The 16268-nt window shown below is 37.8% G+C and overlaps 1 protein-coding gene across 2 annotated transcripts in view; it reads left to right on the forward strand.

Annotated features, from left to right (window-relative positions):
- The window catches only part of PPEF1 (protein phosphatase with EF-hand domain 1), a 67693-nt gene that overhangs the window by 36348 nt on the left and 15077 nt on the right, over nt 1-16268 (forward strand). For both annotated transcript variants that reach the window (XM_058535170.1, XM_058535169.1), the window contains 4 exons: nt 520-669; nt 4775-4924; nt 13440-13625; nt 15021-15163. In XM_058535170.1, the coding sequence (XP_058391153.1) occupies nt 520-669; nt 4775-4924; nt 13440-13625; nt 15021-15163 (629 nt within the window). The remainder of the gene's footprint in view (nt 1-519; nt 670-4774; nt 4925-13439; nt 13626-15020; nt 15164-16268) is intronic.

Here is a 16268-nt window from a genome sequence, read left to right on the forward strand (position 1 = left end):
GCAAGGGAGAAAAATGTGGGCAAGAGCCTTTATTGTGCTTTCTGTGGGAAGGAATGGGTGAGGCAGTGTAAGCAGGTTTAGGATTGGCTAGTTTGAATAATTTCAGCAGGCTCTGGGGCATAGAGGTTGTCCAAGGTTGTCTGGTACCTGGCCCTGGGGTGATTAGGGGAGAGGAATGAATAGTGGCCCTGAGTGTGAGAGCTCCATAAAGGAGGTGGTTGGGAATGTGGGCTCTGGATTGGTTGGTTTGCACATGAAAGGTGAGTTGTTTACTATCTCTAGGAATTAGCTAGCCCTGGGAGGAGCAGCCTCTCCTCCAGGATCCGCAAGACGCCAAGATGTCAAAGTATCAAAAATACAGAATCAAAAGACATAATTAACACATGCTTGTGGGTTAGTGACTCCATGCTGGCTTCCTTTGGGTGGCATGAAAACTTGCTTTTTGTCCATATATTGAGACTATTCAATAAACTTGAACCTATCAGAAAAACAAAACTTAACTCAAGCTCTAACTTACAGCTACATGGAAAAAAAATCTTAGAACTCTTAGAAGACGTCTATACCTGGCTTCCAATTGGTACAATCATTGACAATGAAGTCCTGGTCATACATGGTGGAATATCAGAGTCCACAGACTTGAATTTACTCCATCGTATAGAAAGAAACAAAGTAAGAAGCAATGTTTACATGAATCTTGTCTCAGAGATTTATAAGGGAATATATACCTCTTTCCATTTATTATTTTGTATTCATTTGTGTTTTAGTGGTTGTAGATCTGAAAAGATTAGTATAGATTTTAAGAAAATCTATGATTACATGATAAAGAACTAAATGGGTAACTTATATAAATGGAAAATATTTTTTTTTAATTCATGATGAAAGTGGGAAAATGAGGAAATGTTGGCATTTCATATAGTTTCTAAAAGTAAAAAACCCTGATTTTTAAAAATTAAAATCTCTAATTAATTAATATTGTGGTAAACTATACATGACATAAAATTTACTACTTTAACCATTTTTAAGTGTACAGTTCGGTGGTATTAAGTACATTCACGTTGTCGTGCAACCATCACTACTACCAGCACCATCTATTTCCAGAACTTTTCATCTTCCCAAACAGAACTCTATCCGTTAAACAATAACTCCCCATTCCCCCCTCCCTCCAGCCCCTGCCAAGTACCATGCTACTTTCTGTCTCTATGAATTTGACTACTCTAGGTACTCCATAGAAGTGGAATCATTCAGCAATTTGTTTCTGAATTGATATGATTTCTCTTATAATATACTCCAAATGGCTCAGGGTATTTTGGGGGGGGGGAAATCTTTTAAACCCAAGTCATTGTATGAAGTACAACAGAAGCAGAGCAGCAACATGTATAGAACCTCCAAGAGAAGTGGCTGTGTGGGGCCTGGAAAGCTCCCACACTTAGTGAAGGGCTCCTTTGGCTGGGCCTTGCAGAGTGACTGGAGTTGTCTTCCTTCTGTACCAGAGCCCAACCGAAGCCGTCAGACCAGGGGCATAGCAGGTGTCACGTGGGCATGAGGACCAGTAGCCACTCTGGAGCCAGAAGATTGTATATGGTCCTAGAGAGAAACCTGAACCCTTACCCCTCAGGGACTGATAATCAACTTCCAACCAATCTAGGCAGGAGGGGTCGAGAGCCTGAATTTAACTTGATGTAGATAGAAATGTGACCTCTCTTCACCTTGAGTGTTTGGAACTTTTATACACATATGAATGATAATATTGTTGCTAATTTCTTCTCATCTTTTTAATTTCAGCTTAAATATACCCCTCCTCTGGAAAGCCTTTCACAGCCTCCACACTAGATCAGGTCCCCTTATATATGCTCTCTAGCCCCTTATACATATCCTTCATAACAGTTACCAAAATTTAATAAGGAATTATGGTACTGTTTGTTTACTATCCTCCCCTGCTTCTCTAGTTCACTGATATAACCCCAGCACCTAAGATGTAGTAAGTACTTAGTTAATGTTCGTTGACTATCTCCTAAGACACTTAAGACCAAAGCAGGGCAAACCTAAGACAAAACTGGATAGGAACTTTTTCACAACCCCTGTCCTGATTCTGTGGTAATTTTACATACTCCCTCCCCAACCTCGCCCAGTGATGACCATACTTACTGGTTTACGCCTGTTGTCCTGGTGTAATTGTTAATAGTGCCTTCTTTTATTCTCAAAAGTATCCCATTGCAATAAATTTTAAGGCCACTCTAAGTTTAAGGCATCTTTCTCATGATATTAAGCAAATAGTCAAGCCAATAAGACGTTTGTATCAACATGAAATAGTCAGTGTTAACATAATGAGTGGATATGATTCTAGCCAAGAGCAAGAGAACATGGTGTTTTTCTCAGTCATATATTGGCAAGCACATGGCATGAATATGACACCCCACCACCACCACCTGCCCTATGACAACCGTGCTAATCAGTCATGGCAGCCACTACCAATTGATCAGATTGAAAACTTTTCCTGAGGTTAGCCTGAGCAGCTAGCCCTCTACAGGGCTTTGTGAGATATTGAGAGCTTGTCTTTGGAATGTCCATTACTATTTCTGTGGAAACCCCAAGTTGAGAGCCATCTTGACCTTGTAAACAATCTCATTGTTTATGTCAAACAGACGTAGCTAGCTTTACACCCTGCTCTGCCACTTCCTGGCTGGGTGAGTGGGCAAGGTGCTAAAGTTTTCTAAGCCTCAGTTTCCACAACTATACATTTAAGCTAAAATACCTACCATATTGAATTGTTGGGAGGATTAAAAACAATTACCTAGATGAAGAAAACAGCATAGAGTGAGCTCTGAACATAAAGCTCTCTTCTCCAACTCTCTCCTCTTTTTCCTGATACTTGGAACTGAGGTTTGAATTTCAGTCACCAAGACAGACCCTGGGGAGAAGTTTTTGGGCCAGGAATTGTCCCAGGATACCTCAAATTTCACCCCTTTTTGAGATCATTGTTCCACCTACTCATAAGACTGGTTTTAAAGATAGAAATTTGTCTTGCATGTTTTTTGTGTCTTCTGTCCCCTAGAGTGAGGTTGAACTGGCAGCACATAGTTGTTGTATTAAATATAATTGAACTATAATGAAAGTAGTAGGTTCAAGCCTTTGGAACTCTACCAGATGAGATACAAAAGTAGATTTTCAAGTCCAATTTTATAACCCCCACTATCCCATCTTTTAGGACCCTCCAAGGGTAGGGGTGGCCGTGCTTCCTGGTTTACTCCTGTTGTGGTGGTATAATTGTTAATAAGGGAGGGGTAGAGCTAGGGGAATGTGATGATAACCTCCATTCTAGGTTCATTAAAGGCATTTTGTAAGGTAGGCAGGTTGGCGAGTCAATGCAAAGGGACAGAGAAGGAAGGTTCTATAAGATTAAGACTCTGATTTAGTATTCTTCAAACTCCCTGGCAGGGGCTAGGGGAAAGGATGGCTAGTAGGACCCCCAGGAGAACATGATAGCATAATGCCTTGTGGGGGCTGGGGCAAAGTATCCTGATCTCAAGTGGCCTAGGAAATAGCAGAGCCACACGTACTTAAGAGACCATGTGGATGGATGGAAACTAGATTTTGGTGGTGAACACACTGTAGTTTATACAGAAGTCGAATGATGGTGTTGTATACATGAAACTTATATAATGTTATAAACGAATGTTAGCTCAGTTGAGAGAGAGAGAGAGAGAGAGAGAAAGAGAGAGACCATGTGGCCCTCCCCAATGAGCTTATCAGAAGCAAATTGTGTGGACCCAAGTCCAGAGTGTCTTCCCAGAATATTATGCTCTGCCTAAGACCTGGGAACATTTGCTGGGGGGAGATGAGGAGGATAGGCTGTGAACTCACTAATAATAGCTGAGATTGAATTTCCAACCATTTCAATGAGACAGGACCTCAGAATAAGATTCAATTTTATTTTTGAAAAATAAAGGTAAGATTTCATATACACCCTAGTTTATAGAAGAAACTAAGTGCCTACCTCAGAGAATTGTCCATCACTGAACTAAGGCCACCAATGTAATGGAAGTATTGTTTCAAATTGTTTTGTATAAAGGTATGGTGCTACAAAGAAACAGTTACAAAATTACAGTCTTGAGTTATGTAAGGGAATGAAGAAGGGATTATAGTAATTGATGTACTATCAGAAAGACATCTTATTTTCCAAAGAAATGCATCACCTTTGTTGCTAGGATTAGAGAACATAATCAATTGCTGGCAGGGTCAGATTGCAAACCACATTGCATTAAAGTTGAAGGGCTTCCAAAGTTTTCAACTTCTGTCCCCTTTGAGAACTTTCCTGGACACAGGTGTAGTTTCTTTCATTTCTCCTGGAAAACACAACAAAATGAAAAGCAGCCACCGTCTTAACAGCCGTTTCTGAACTCAAAGGCTGTCGGTTCTTTCTTAGCCCCATGTATGGATAAAGGCTCAGAAGGAGACTAGTTTTCCATCAGCATCTTTCATTTCCTATGATGATGCTTCTGACATCTGTGCCTCTGGGGTCCCTTAGAAACTAATGGGAAACTTTTCCTGTAGGACAGTGTCTCAAGTTGAAAAATGTACAAACAGAATTTAACAGGCCCACTTTACAGAGATCAGTGGATCAATAAGATAAAGGAGGTGGGTGAGATGGAAAAGGTGACCATGTGTTTTTCATTGAGTTGAGGCACAATATAGACAGAATAGCAACTGGTACTGATGTTTCTGTGTGGAGCACTCTAAGCATAGAGTTTGGCGAAAGCATGAATTTGTTTTGTAGATGAAATCTGTGCTGATGCCACCAATTCCAATAGATGGAGACCATTCTACTGACTTGAAGAAAAATAAAGTAGGTACAACCACTATGCCTCAGGGAATCAGAACAAATGGATCCTTTTCTGAACAGTTAACAAAGCATGAATGGGAACAGGTAGGTAATCAAAGTGTTCACCATAATGGCAATGAAGACGCAGCATAGATGATGTTGTCCCTTACAATATATAGGTAAAAAGTGACTTACTTTTATAAGCAGATCATATCCTTCTCTCTGAATTCATCACTGTATTTTTAACAGCTTTATTAAGATATAATTCACATACCATATAATTCACTCATTTAAAGTATATAATTCAATGGTTTTTGGTATATTCACAGTGTTGTGCAACTATCACCACAATCTAATTTTAGAACATTTTCATCACCTGAAAAAGAAACTCCATACCTATTACCAGTCACTCCTCATTCTCTCCCCAACCAGCACCCCCTCACCCCCGCCACAGCCTTAGGCAACCACTAATCTACTTTTGGTCTTTATAGATTTGCCTATTCTAGACATGTTCTAGAGATGGACCTGTACAATATGTGATCTTTTGTGTCTGGCTTCTTTTACTCTGCCCAATGTTTTGAGGTTCTTCCATGTATGAGTACTTCATTTCTTTTTATTGCTGAATAATATTCCATTGTATGGATATACCACTTTTTGTTTATTCATTCATTGGTGGATGGACATATGGGTTGTTTCCACTCTTTGGATGTCATGAATAACGCTGCTATTAACATTCACATACAAGTTTTTTGTGTGGACATATGTTTTCATTTTTCTTGGGTATATACCTAGGAGTGGAACTGCTGGGTCATAAGATAATTCTAAGTTTAACATTTTGAGAAACTTTCAAATTGCTTTCCCAAGTGGCTGCACCATTTTACATTGCAGTCACCAATGTCTGAAAGTTACAATTTCTCCACATCCTCACTAACAATTATCTTCTATCCTTTTGATTATGACCATTCTAGTGGGTGTGAGATGGAATCTCGTTGTGGTTTTGGCATTTCTCTAATGATTAATGATGTTGAGCGTCTTTTCATGTGCTGATTGGCCGTTTGTATATCTTCTTTGGAGAAATGTCTATTCAGATCCTTTGCCCATTTTAAAAATCATTTATCTTTTTATTATTGCATTATAAGAGTTCTTTATATATTCTGGATATAATCCCTTATCCCTTATATTATTTGCAAATATTCTCCCCTATTCTGCGGCCTATCTCTTCCCTCTCTTGATGGTATTATTTGCAGCACAAAAGTTTTTAATTTTGATGAAATCCACGTATCTATTTTTTCTTTTTTGCTTGTACTTTTGGTGTTGTATCTAAGAAGCCATTGTGTAATCCAAAGTCATGAAGATTTATTCCTATGTTTTCTTCTAAGAGTGTTATAGTTTTATCTCTTACATTTAGGTGTCTGATTCATTTTCAGTTACTTTTTGTGTATGGTGTGAGGTAGGTGTCCAAATTCATTCTGTTGCATGTGGATATCCAGTTATCCCAGCACCATTTGTTAAAAAGACTATTGTCATTGAATTTTCTTGGCACTCTTATCAAAAATCAATTGACCATAAATATAAAGGTTTATTTCTAGACTCTTAATTCTATTCCATGATCTATATGTCTATCCTTACATCAGTACTATACAGTTTTGATTACTGTAGCTTTGTAGAAAGTTTTGAAACTGAGAAGTGTGAGTTTTCCACCTGTGTTCTTCTTTTTCAAGATTGTTTTGACTATTCTGCATCCCTTGAATTTCCATATGAATTTTAGGATCAGCTTGTCAATTTCTACCAAAAAACAGTTGGGATTTTGGTAGGGATTGCCTTGAATCTGTGGATAAATTTGGGTATGATTGCAATCTTAACAATATTATATCTTCAATTCCATGAACATGGGATGTCTTTCCATTCATTTATATCTTTAATTTCAACAGTGTTTTGTAATCACACACACTGAGGCGCTTGTTTTGTGAAAGTTATTCCTAATTTATTTCTAAGTATTTTCAATGCTATTGTAACTAGAATTGTTTTCTTAATTACATTTTGGATTTTTCATTGCTGGTGTATAGATATACGATTGACTTTTGTATACTGATCTTTTGTTGTTAACCTTGATAAACTTTTTTATTCATTCTAATGGTTTTTAGTGGATTTCTTGGGACTTTCTATATGTGCAAGAGTGTGTTATCTGTGAATAGAAATAATTTTACTTCTTCCTTTCCAATCTGCCTGTCTTTTATTTCTTTTTCTTGCTTAATTGCTCTGTCTAGAACCTCCAGTACAGTGTTGAATAGAAGCGGTGAGAGTAGATATCCTTGTCTTATTCCTGATATTAGGGAGAAGCATTCAGTCTTTCACCATCAAGTATGTTAGCTGTTTGTATATTAGTTGCCCTTCATCAGATTGAGGAAGTCCTTTTCTGTGCATACTTTATTGAGTGTTTTTATCACAAAAGGGTGTTGGATTTTGTCAAATGTTTTTTCTGCATCTATTAAGATGATCATGTAGTGTTTGTCCTTTATTCTATTAATATGTTGTATTACATTGATTGATTTAGATGTTAAACCAACCTTACATTCCTGGGATAAATCCCACTTGGTCATGGTGTGTAATCCATTTTATATGTTGCTGGCTTCAGTTTGCTAATATTTTTTTAAGGATTTTTACATCTATATTCATAAAATATATTGTTCTGTAGTTTTCTTTTCTTATGATGTCTTTGGTATTAGTGTAAGATTGGCCTCATAGAATGGATTGGGAAGTATTATCTCCTCTTCCATTTTTGGAGGAGTTTGTGAAGGATTGATATTAATTCTTCTTCAAGTGTTTGGTAGAATTCATCAATGAAACCATCTGAGCCTGGGCTTGTCTTTGTAGGAAGTTTTAAAATTACTGATTCAATCTTCTTTCTTGCTATAGTTCTATTCTGATTTTCTATTTCTTCTTGAGTAGTTTGCATCTTGGTAGTCTTGATAGTTTGTGTCTTCCTTGAAATTTGTCCATTTCATCTAATTTATCTAATTTGTTGGCCTAAAGTTGTTTGTAGTATTCCTTTATATATATATAACATATATAAATATATATTTAAATTTTTTTAAGAACTATATATTTAAATATATATATATATTTTTAAATTTCTGTAAGGTCAGTAGTCATGTCCCCCCTTTCATTTCTGATTTTAGTAACTTGAGTCTCTCTTTTTTTTCTTGGTCAGTCTCACTAATGTTTGTCAATTTTATTGATCTTTTCAAAGGACCAACTTTTGGTTTTATTGACTTTTCACTATTGTTTTCTATTCTCTCCATTTATTTCTGCTCTAATCTTTATAATTTCTTTCCTTATGCTTACTTTAGATTTAACTTGCTCTTCTTTTTCTAGTTTCCTAAGGTGAAAGTTAATATCATTGATTTGAGATTTTTTCCTTTTTACATGAAGCTGTAAATTTCCCTGTAAATACTGCTTTAGCTCCATCCCATAAGTTTTGCTATGTTGTGCTTTCATTTTCATTCATCTCAGAGTATTTTCTAATTTCCCTTGTGATTTCTTCTTTAACCCATATGTTATTTAGGAATGTGTTGTTTAATTTCTGCATATTTATGAATTTCCCATATTTCCTTCTCTTATTGATTTCTACTTGAATTTGATTGTGGTTGGAGAACATACTTTGCATGATTAAAATCCTTTTAAAACTTATTGAGGCTTTTTTTTATGGCCTAGCATATGGTCTATCTTGGAAAATGTTCCATGTGCTCTTGAGAAGAAAATATATTCTGTTCTTGTGGAGTAGAGTGTTTTATATATATCTGTCTTTGAACATATTTATAATAGTGACTTTGAAATCTTTGTCTGCTAGCTCAACATCTAATCCCCTCAAAGGCAATTTCTATTGCCCGCTTGTTTTTCCCTGTGTATTTTTTTTCTTTGCATGTCTTGTAATTTTTTTGTTGAAAACTGGACATCTTAGGTAATATATTGTAATAACTCTAGATAGTTATTCCCATGCTCCTCTGGGACTTGTTGTTGGTATTTGCTTTTTGGCTCATTTATTTCTTTAGTGGCTTGATTGGACTAGTTCAGTGAAGTCTATTCCCTCTCAGTGTGTAGCCTCTGATGTCGTTCCTCACAGGGTGCTGCCTTGGGCATGCACTCAGTTTCCCTGACTACCAGAGATGGTTGTAGTTTTAGCTAGGCTTTTTTTTGTCTCTTTCCCTGATTTCCCCTTTAAGCTTTGGCCCATCTGCCTCTATTTGTATCAGATCTAGCTATTAGCCTTCACTAATTGTTAGCTGATTGCACTATTGTTTTTAACAATGCCCTGGGATTCACAAATACCTCTACAATCTGATCCAATTAAAGTTGGACTTCTTTGCAGGGGCAAGGTGTTGACAATCTTTGAGGCTTATTCTGGTCCCAAGAGGGCTCTTCTCGTCTGTCTGTTTCCCTGATTCTGGCTGTTAAAACTTCTAACTGGTCTACTGTTGCTACTAGTGTCATGGAACTACTAGCCTTCTTCTAATTGCTTACCCCCAAGAAGGCTCTCTCTCTTGATTCTGTACCCTTATACCTTGATTGCTGAAAATGTTGACTAAAACGTGATTTCTGATACAAAATATACTCTAATCAATGAGGAGAAAGAGAGGTGGGGGATAGAAAGGGAGAGGAAGGGCTAGTAAGAGAGAAATAGAATTCATCACTGGCTTGTGCATCCAAGGTATTTAAAAATAAATTAAGTGTAAGAGGCATCCTATAGCAAGTAGGAAAGGACGCCTCCTTAAATTTTGACATCCAAATTCCAAAGACCGAAGGTTAAAACAAGCACTTCTGGGATTATGGTGAATAAAAAGGATGATGTCAAAGAGATTGGAGTTGCACAAAAAAAAAAATTGTGGCCTCTGGAAGCTTAGATGAGTTAGACTTATAGAGAGATGGAACCTTAAGAAGTGGGAAGGACAGGACTGGGGGTCATTATTCTGTAATACTACCTCCCCCTGCCCCAACAATGTAGATGAAGCATCTTACAGACTCCGTGGTACACGACTGGAGCAAACGCAGGGTAAAATTGACGAGAATCTCATTCCCAATGTTTTAATAATTTTAATTGTACCCTTAATTTTCTTTCCTCAGTTCCTGGTATATACTGGATATGCACACTTTAGTTAGCTAAAGTTGAAATTTCCAGATAAAAACACATTTCACAATTACTTTATTTCTTAACACCTATAAGCTATAAGATCATAGACTCTTTATTTGTCCCATACTCATGGAAGTGCATAATTCTTGGCAGAGTGCTATAATTTAATTTTATCTTATATTCACTGAAGTGTGGGGGATATATGTACTCATAGCTAAGTCATTGTGTAGACACAAGTGTGATACTCTTCCTTTAGGACAGACTTGAACAAGAAGGAGGCCAGAGAGGTTTAAAAAATAATTTTAATTATTTATATCCTGAGTGACTCCCTTGTCTTCAGTCATTCATTTAACAAGTATTTATTGAGCACCTACTATATGTCAGGCACTGTTCTAGGCTTTTGAGAATGTCAGTGACCAAAGTGCTATTACCTCATGGAGCTTACATTCTAGCCAGAGGAGTTAAATAATAATATAATAATAAGCAAGTAAATGATATACTATGTTAAGTAAGAAGTTCTATGGGAAAAATTAAAACTAGAACAAGGTTAGGGAAACAGGAGAACTGGAGGTAGGGGACAGAGTTGCAATTTTAAATAGGATAGTCAGCCTCATTGAGAAGGCTCCCAAGAGTGAAATGGCTTGTTTGTAGTAACTTGGCTAGTCACTGAATGATAGAGCAGATTTGTCCCCAACTCTCATTCTAACGCCCATGCTCTCTCTCTGAAGGGAAGGATGGCTTAAGAGTAACAGGAGGTCTCAAGAAGGAAATGAACTACTCGAGTCTCCTCTCAACCAACGAGGCAATGGGTAGACAAGGAGTAGGCATCTAAAGAAATTTAGGTATTTGGCTAGAAGGTTTGGGCTGAGCACAGCTGTTCAAAAGCTGAAAGGAGGACACATAACGAAGAGAAAATACAAAAGAATAGTGAATCTATAGTATCAGTGTCTTAGAAGAAAAGCATTTACATACATCTTTCAGAGCTATTAACTCTCTCCCAAAGCATACTTTTGGAAACTGGATTACTTACAACTATAGACAAACATAGGGCACTTCTTGCAGGATTTATTTTGGATTTAGGAGGTTTAAAGGCTGAGATACAAATAGATTTTTGTTGACCAGGTCATATAAAAGTTGTCATTCAGTAAAACTTCCAATTTTTGGTTTGAAAAATTTCAGGAAAGAATATTGTAAATAATTATTCTTTCATGCACTTGCGACCCAAAAGGCCCTTGCATTTCAGAGGAGAGGATGTTGTTGAGAGGAAAGAGATTGTCCCTGCTGAAGAATTTGTTTCATCAACAGAGGCATCTTTATAGAATTTTTTGTTTGTGAGCCTCGGAATTAAATCTATGTTGTGGCCACAGTCTGGGTAAACCTAGTCAAGTGAATGAATTCTAGATAGAGAAAAGAAATGCAGAACTCATGGAATGGATGATTCTGAAGAAGTTTATTTCTATAAAACTGATATCCCTTGTGACTTTGAATCAAAGAAAACTGAGTGTTAGATATATCTTCCTCATTTCACTGAGGAGCCGATAAGGCCTGAATAGGTTAAGTGATTTGTCCAAGCTGACACAGGTGACACTGGAAGAGTTAACTCCTTAGCCAGTGCTTATTCTAGTTCAACAGAGTCCCATCATATGTACATTTAATTTATGTAAATTTTAACTGTATGCATAGGGCAAAAAGGAGAAAAAAGTATAAAATTTTATTTTCAGACAATTTATCATATATTATGCATTCACATATATAAAATATTCACACATCCATATTATTGTATGGGGTTGTATATACAAAATCATGTATACTGTGCTTTAAGGGTAATTTAAGAGGTTTTTCCAAGGGTAATTTTTGCTATAAATGACTTGCATCTCATGTAGGACTTTAAAACTTAACCCCCTCCTTATAAAACACAACTCCTCGTGTTCCGTGTTTCCTCCTTCATTATACTAAAGGTCAAATCATGTCCCCCAAACATGAATTCATGGTGTAAGAGCCAGATATGACTCAATTTAAAATGCAAGTGTTATTTTTGTCATAGATACCAGCAAAGTAAATGGGTTGGATTTATTTGTAGGGTAGGGTGGTGCCAATGTCATAATTCAGTGGGAGAGAAAGGAGAATTCTGCTCTGAATTTTCTTTGGGTGGTTTTAATTCTTACTTCAGTCAACCATCAAAAACTCTGCAAGTGTCTGGTATGTGCCTGGTACAGGGTTTCTCCAGTTCTAATCAGCTCCTTATTATTCCAGAGTAGCTTTCCTACCAGTTCTGTTCTTCTCTCCACCTCACTGTCTTTTGCCTCACTTATTTCTAGCTCTCCCTCAATAACAAACCTATAAATGGGTGTACAGTCAGGTTTAGTGGGACAGCCTTTTCTGGTCCTCGTCTTAAGACCTGATTTTGACCCATTAGAATAACTGCACAACTTAAAATGCATGCTTCTTCATGCCCTCAAAAGAAACATATGGAAAATACAGACTCAGAATCATAGTCTGTTAGAACTTTTACATACTTTACAAGTCATCTGGCCCAAATTTCTGATTTTAAAGATTTCAAAAATGAGACCCAGAGAGTTTTCTCAAGGTTGCACAGCTTTAGTGACAAAGCTAGTTTTTCTCACTACTGCTTAAGCTCCTATAGGAGACATTTAAATAAAGAAACAGTATACATAGATCAGAGCCACAAAGAAGGTGCCCCCAATTTTCTGTGAAAAATATTTTTAGAAACTTGGGTCTTCGGTTCTGGGCATCATGTGGCCTGCATTTGCTTTTTTCAGCTGCAAAAGGAAATTTTATGCTAATAAAATACTTGTGGATTTAGGAGAAGACATTGTGGAAAGCAATCAGTGACTAAATGTATTGCTGAAACTGAGAATGTATTTATCAAGGGGGCAAAAAGTGAAGGCGATGCTTTAGGAGGTATTCTTGGATGAACAGCTGTCTATATTTATAGTGGGGAAAAAGCAAAGGCTTCCTCATGCCATGTACTCAACAGGATGAAAACCAGGGCCAAAGCCACAGCTGGGAGACCTACTTTATCTCTTTGAATATAGTAAGAACACCTAATGTGTGTTCATTGGTGGGAGCTACTTTCTCCTTTGAACATGACAGCGAAGTTCTTTTAAGAGAATAGACCTTTGTAGATTCAGCAACTTATGAAACAAGTGTGATGGAATTTTTAAAGACAAAAAAAAAAAAAAAAAAAAGCCAAGGGCTGAATCTTTATGATTGCTAAGTATTGCTACATTGGTTATTGCTATCACTACATTGATTATTGGGGATGAGCAGAAAGGGATTGCGGTGGCTATGGGCATTAAAATTATTCTGAAAAGGATTCGTGGAGATGAGTATGAAACAATTTTGAAGGAGGAATGAGAAATAGTAAGACTTTGGGATAACTTGGGTTAGTATTTCTGGCACAGAAGTTAGAATCTGGAAAGATAGACTCTTACTTGTAAGTAGCAGCCTAATCTGATTTGTTATTCCAAGGTTATCGATATTCTGTGGAGTGATCCCAGAGGCAAAAGAGGCTGTTACCCAAACACAAATCGAGGAGGGGGCTGCTATTTTGGACCAGATATTACCTCCAAGATTCTTAATAGATACCAGTTGAAGATGCTCATTAGGTCTCATGAATGTAAGCCTGAAGGGTACGAAATCTGCCATGATGGGAAGGTAAGCTAACATTGTTGGTAATGTCATCACAGATATCCTTCCCTGAAGCAGAGTCTTTCTTTATAGGATGTGTCTGACCTGGAGGCCCATGGGAAGATGTTTTCCCTGGTACCAAAACAGAAGGCCATGCTTTGGTGGACAGAAACAGGAGACTGTAGGGTTTACGTAGGTTGTTTGTAGAGACCTCACTGTCCCTCATGCTGAGAGATATTTGCTTTATTTCTCTGATCTTCCCTAATCGCAGAAATTCTGACACATGACACCAAGTACACACATAGAAAGGCTTTGTTCTTTACTAATCGCAAGGCAACTCTCCAGTACAGTGGGGTTAAGACTGTGCTTATCCTCACAGAGCACATAAAAGGCAGAAGTGAGCCCAGTTTGCTCTCTTCCACCTTTTGTGCTTTCCCTGTGTAGGGCAGAGCCACAAAACACACTTCCCTTCTACTCGCTGAGTAGGTGATCTCTAGCAAGTCGCTCGCTGTGGTCGGTTTAGCTGCAGCCACTAAAATGGACTGTGTTGTGCTCCTTCAGTGGTGTCTGATAAGGCTAAAAGAGGGGAGGATTGAGGAGCTGGTTTCTTGTCCCCGATTGTCCTTGGATGCCCCTTTTTCTAATAGTGAACAGCAACAAATAAAAAGGAATACCAAATTATGTGGCATTTCCTTCTATTTCAACACTTTCACTTTTCTTAACTCAGTTCATTTGAGGCTCATAATAACATTGTAAGATGGTTAAGGCAAGTATTATTTAGGATTTCTTTGTAATAAGCAAAAGGAGAGAAAATAGCAGTGGCTTGTCTGAAGTGATATGCTCATTAGGGCAGGACTGGTTTCCTGTCACAGACTAGTATTACCCTCCCATCCTCCACCACGGTCCCAAGGCTGGTTCCTTCCCAACGGAGTGGTGCTGTGTGGTCCCTTATTCTAGCCACTATTTCTCTGCCCTTAAGGCACTGGTTTTGTGTGAGGCCCTGAGCCCTCTAAATAAGTCAGCTCTAAGTGAAAAAAAAGACTGTGATACTAGACAAGTTTTATTTAGAATGTTCAAGTATCACAAGGAAAGAAAATAAAGGCTTTGCCCCCTTGGAAAATTAGAATTTGCAAAACCGAGCATTAAGGAGGATTCTAAGATATGGAACTAAAACTGTACACAGGATTGCAAGGCCATGCACTGCCGGGATGAGTGGCTAGAAGTTAGCACTCTTGGGGACACTGATTTAAAAGCCTTGTTTCTCTCCAGTGGAATCACAAGAAATCCTGTCACTCTTAGATAATTTGTATGGATTTTGAACTTTGGTTTTTGCTTTTTAAGAATTGAGCTATTTCTGACTTTATTGAAGAACCTTTTGAGAACTAACTCTATGTGAACCTGACCCTCTTTTTCTTTAATCAGGTTGTTACTGTATTTTCTGCTTCTAATTATTATGAAGAAGGCAGCAATCGAGGAGCTTACATCAGACTGGGTTCTGGTACGGCCCCTCGATTTTTCCAGTACCAAGTAACTAGGGCAACGTGCTCGAGGCCTCTTTACCAAAGGTGTGTATACTCTGAGGAGAATTCTGAGCACTGGTACTGGTGATCAAGTAGAACCAGTCCAGAGTGACTAAGAGCAGCCACAGGAGTGAAGACAACTACTTAGTGGTTGCTCATTGGTATAAACAAAATCGAAATAGTTCCAGACACCAAGTGGTGAATGCACTCATATTTGAAACCAAGAGGAGCAATTTTCAATTCATACATCTCTTTATATGGATAAAATATCTACAAACAGTCCTTAATTGAATATAAAGAAAAGAAGGTAGACGGGCCCAGTGGCATAGTGGTTAAGTTCGCCCACTCTGCTTTGGCAGTCCAGGCGTGGACCTACACACTGTTTATCAAGCCATGCTGTGGCAGGCGTCCCACATATAAAGTAGAGGAAGATGGGCACAGATGTTAGCCCAGGGCCAATCTTCCTCAGCAAAAACAGGAGGATTGGCAACGGATGTTAGCTCAGGGCTAATCTTCCTCACCAAAAAAAAAAAAAAAAGAAAAGAACGTCCCCACACCCACCCAGTCCCATAACCTACAGCCTTCTCTGCCCCGCAAACAGCCCAATCTGCTCTTGCCTCTTTGTTTATTCTCTACCCAGAAGTGTATATGACAAAAGAGTTGAGTGTGTCTCTCCATGTAATGGCATTCTTAGCTTATCTTCCTTTTCTCCCTTTAACATTATCTTTTTTAGATTTTTTTCATTATAAAATGAATATGTTATTGTTAACAAGTGAGACAAAACAAAGATTATAAAGAAAATGTTATGATCTTCTCTCCCCCTTCTTCTCAATAATCCTTTTCCCAGAGGCAACTGAAATTAATAGGCTGAAGTGGACCCTCCCACCCTCTTCTCCTTGCTCCTACAAAAATAGACAAGCAATGATTCATTCATTGAATAAAAACAATTTTGAGCACCTACTGTGTGTCAGAGACTGTTCTATGCACAGGTGATATAGCAATAAACAAAATAGGCAAAAGTCCTATCCCTCATCAAATGCATATCCCAGTGGGAGGAGAAAGGCAGTAAACAGTATATGTACTTTTTTTTTTTTTTAACACGGATAGAATCCCACTGCACACTCTCTTCTGCAACTGACTTTTTTCCCTA

This window comes from Diceros bicornis, chromosome X, assembly GCF_020826845.1.
Source record: "Diceros bicornis minor isolate mBicDic1 chromosome X, mDicBic1.mat.cur, whole genome shotgun sequence".
NCBI lineage: Eukaryota > Metazoa > Chordata > Mammalia > Perissodactyla > Rhinocerotidae > Diceros > Diceros bicornis.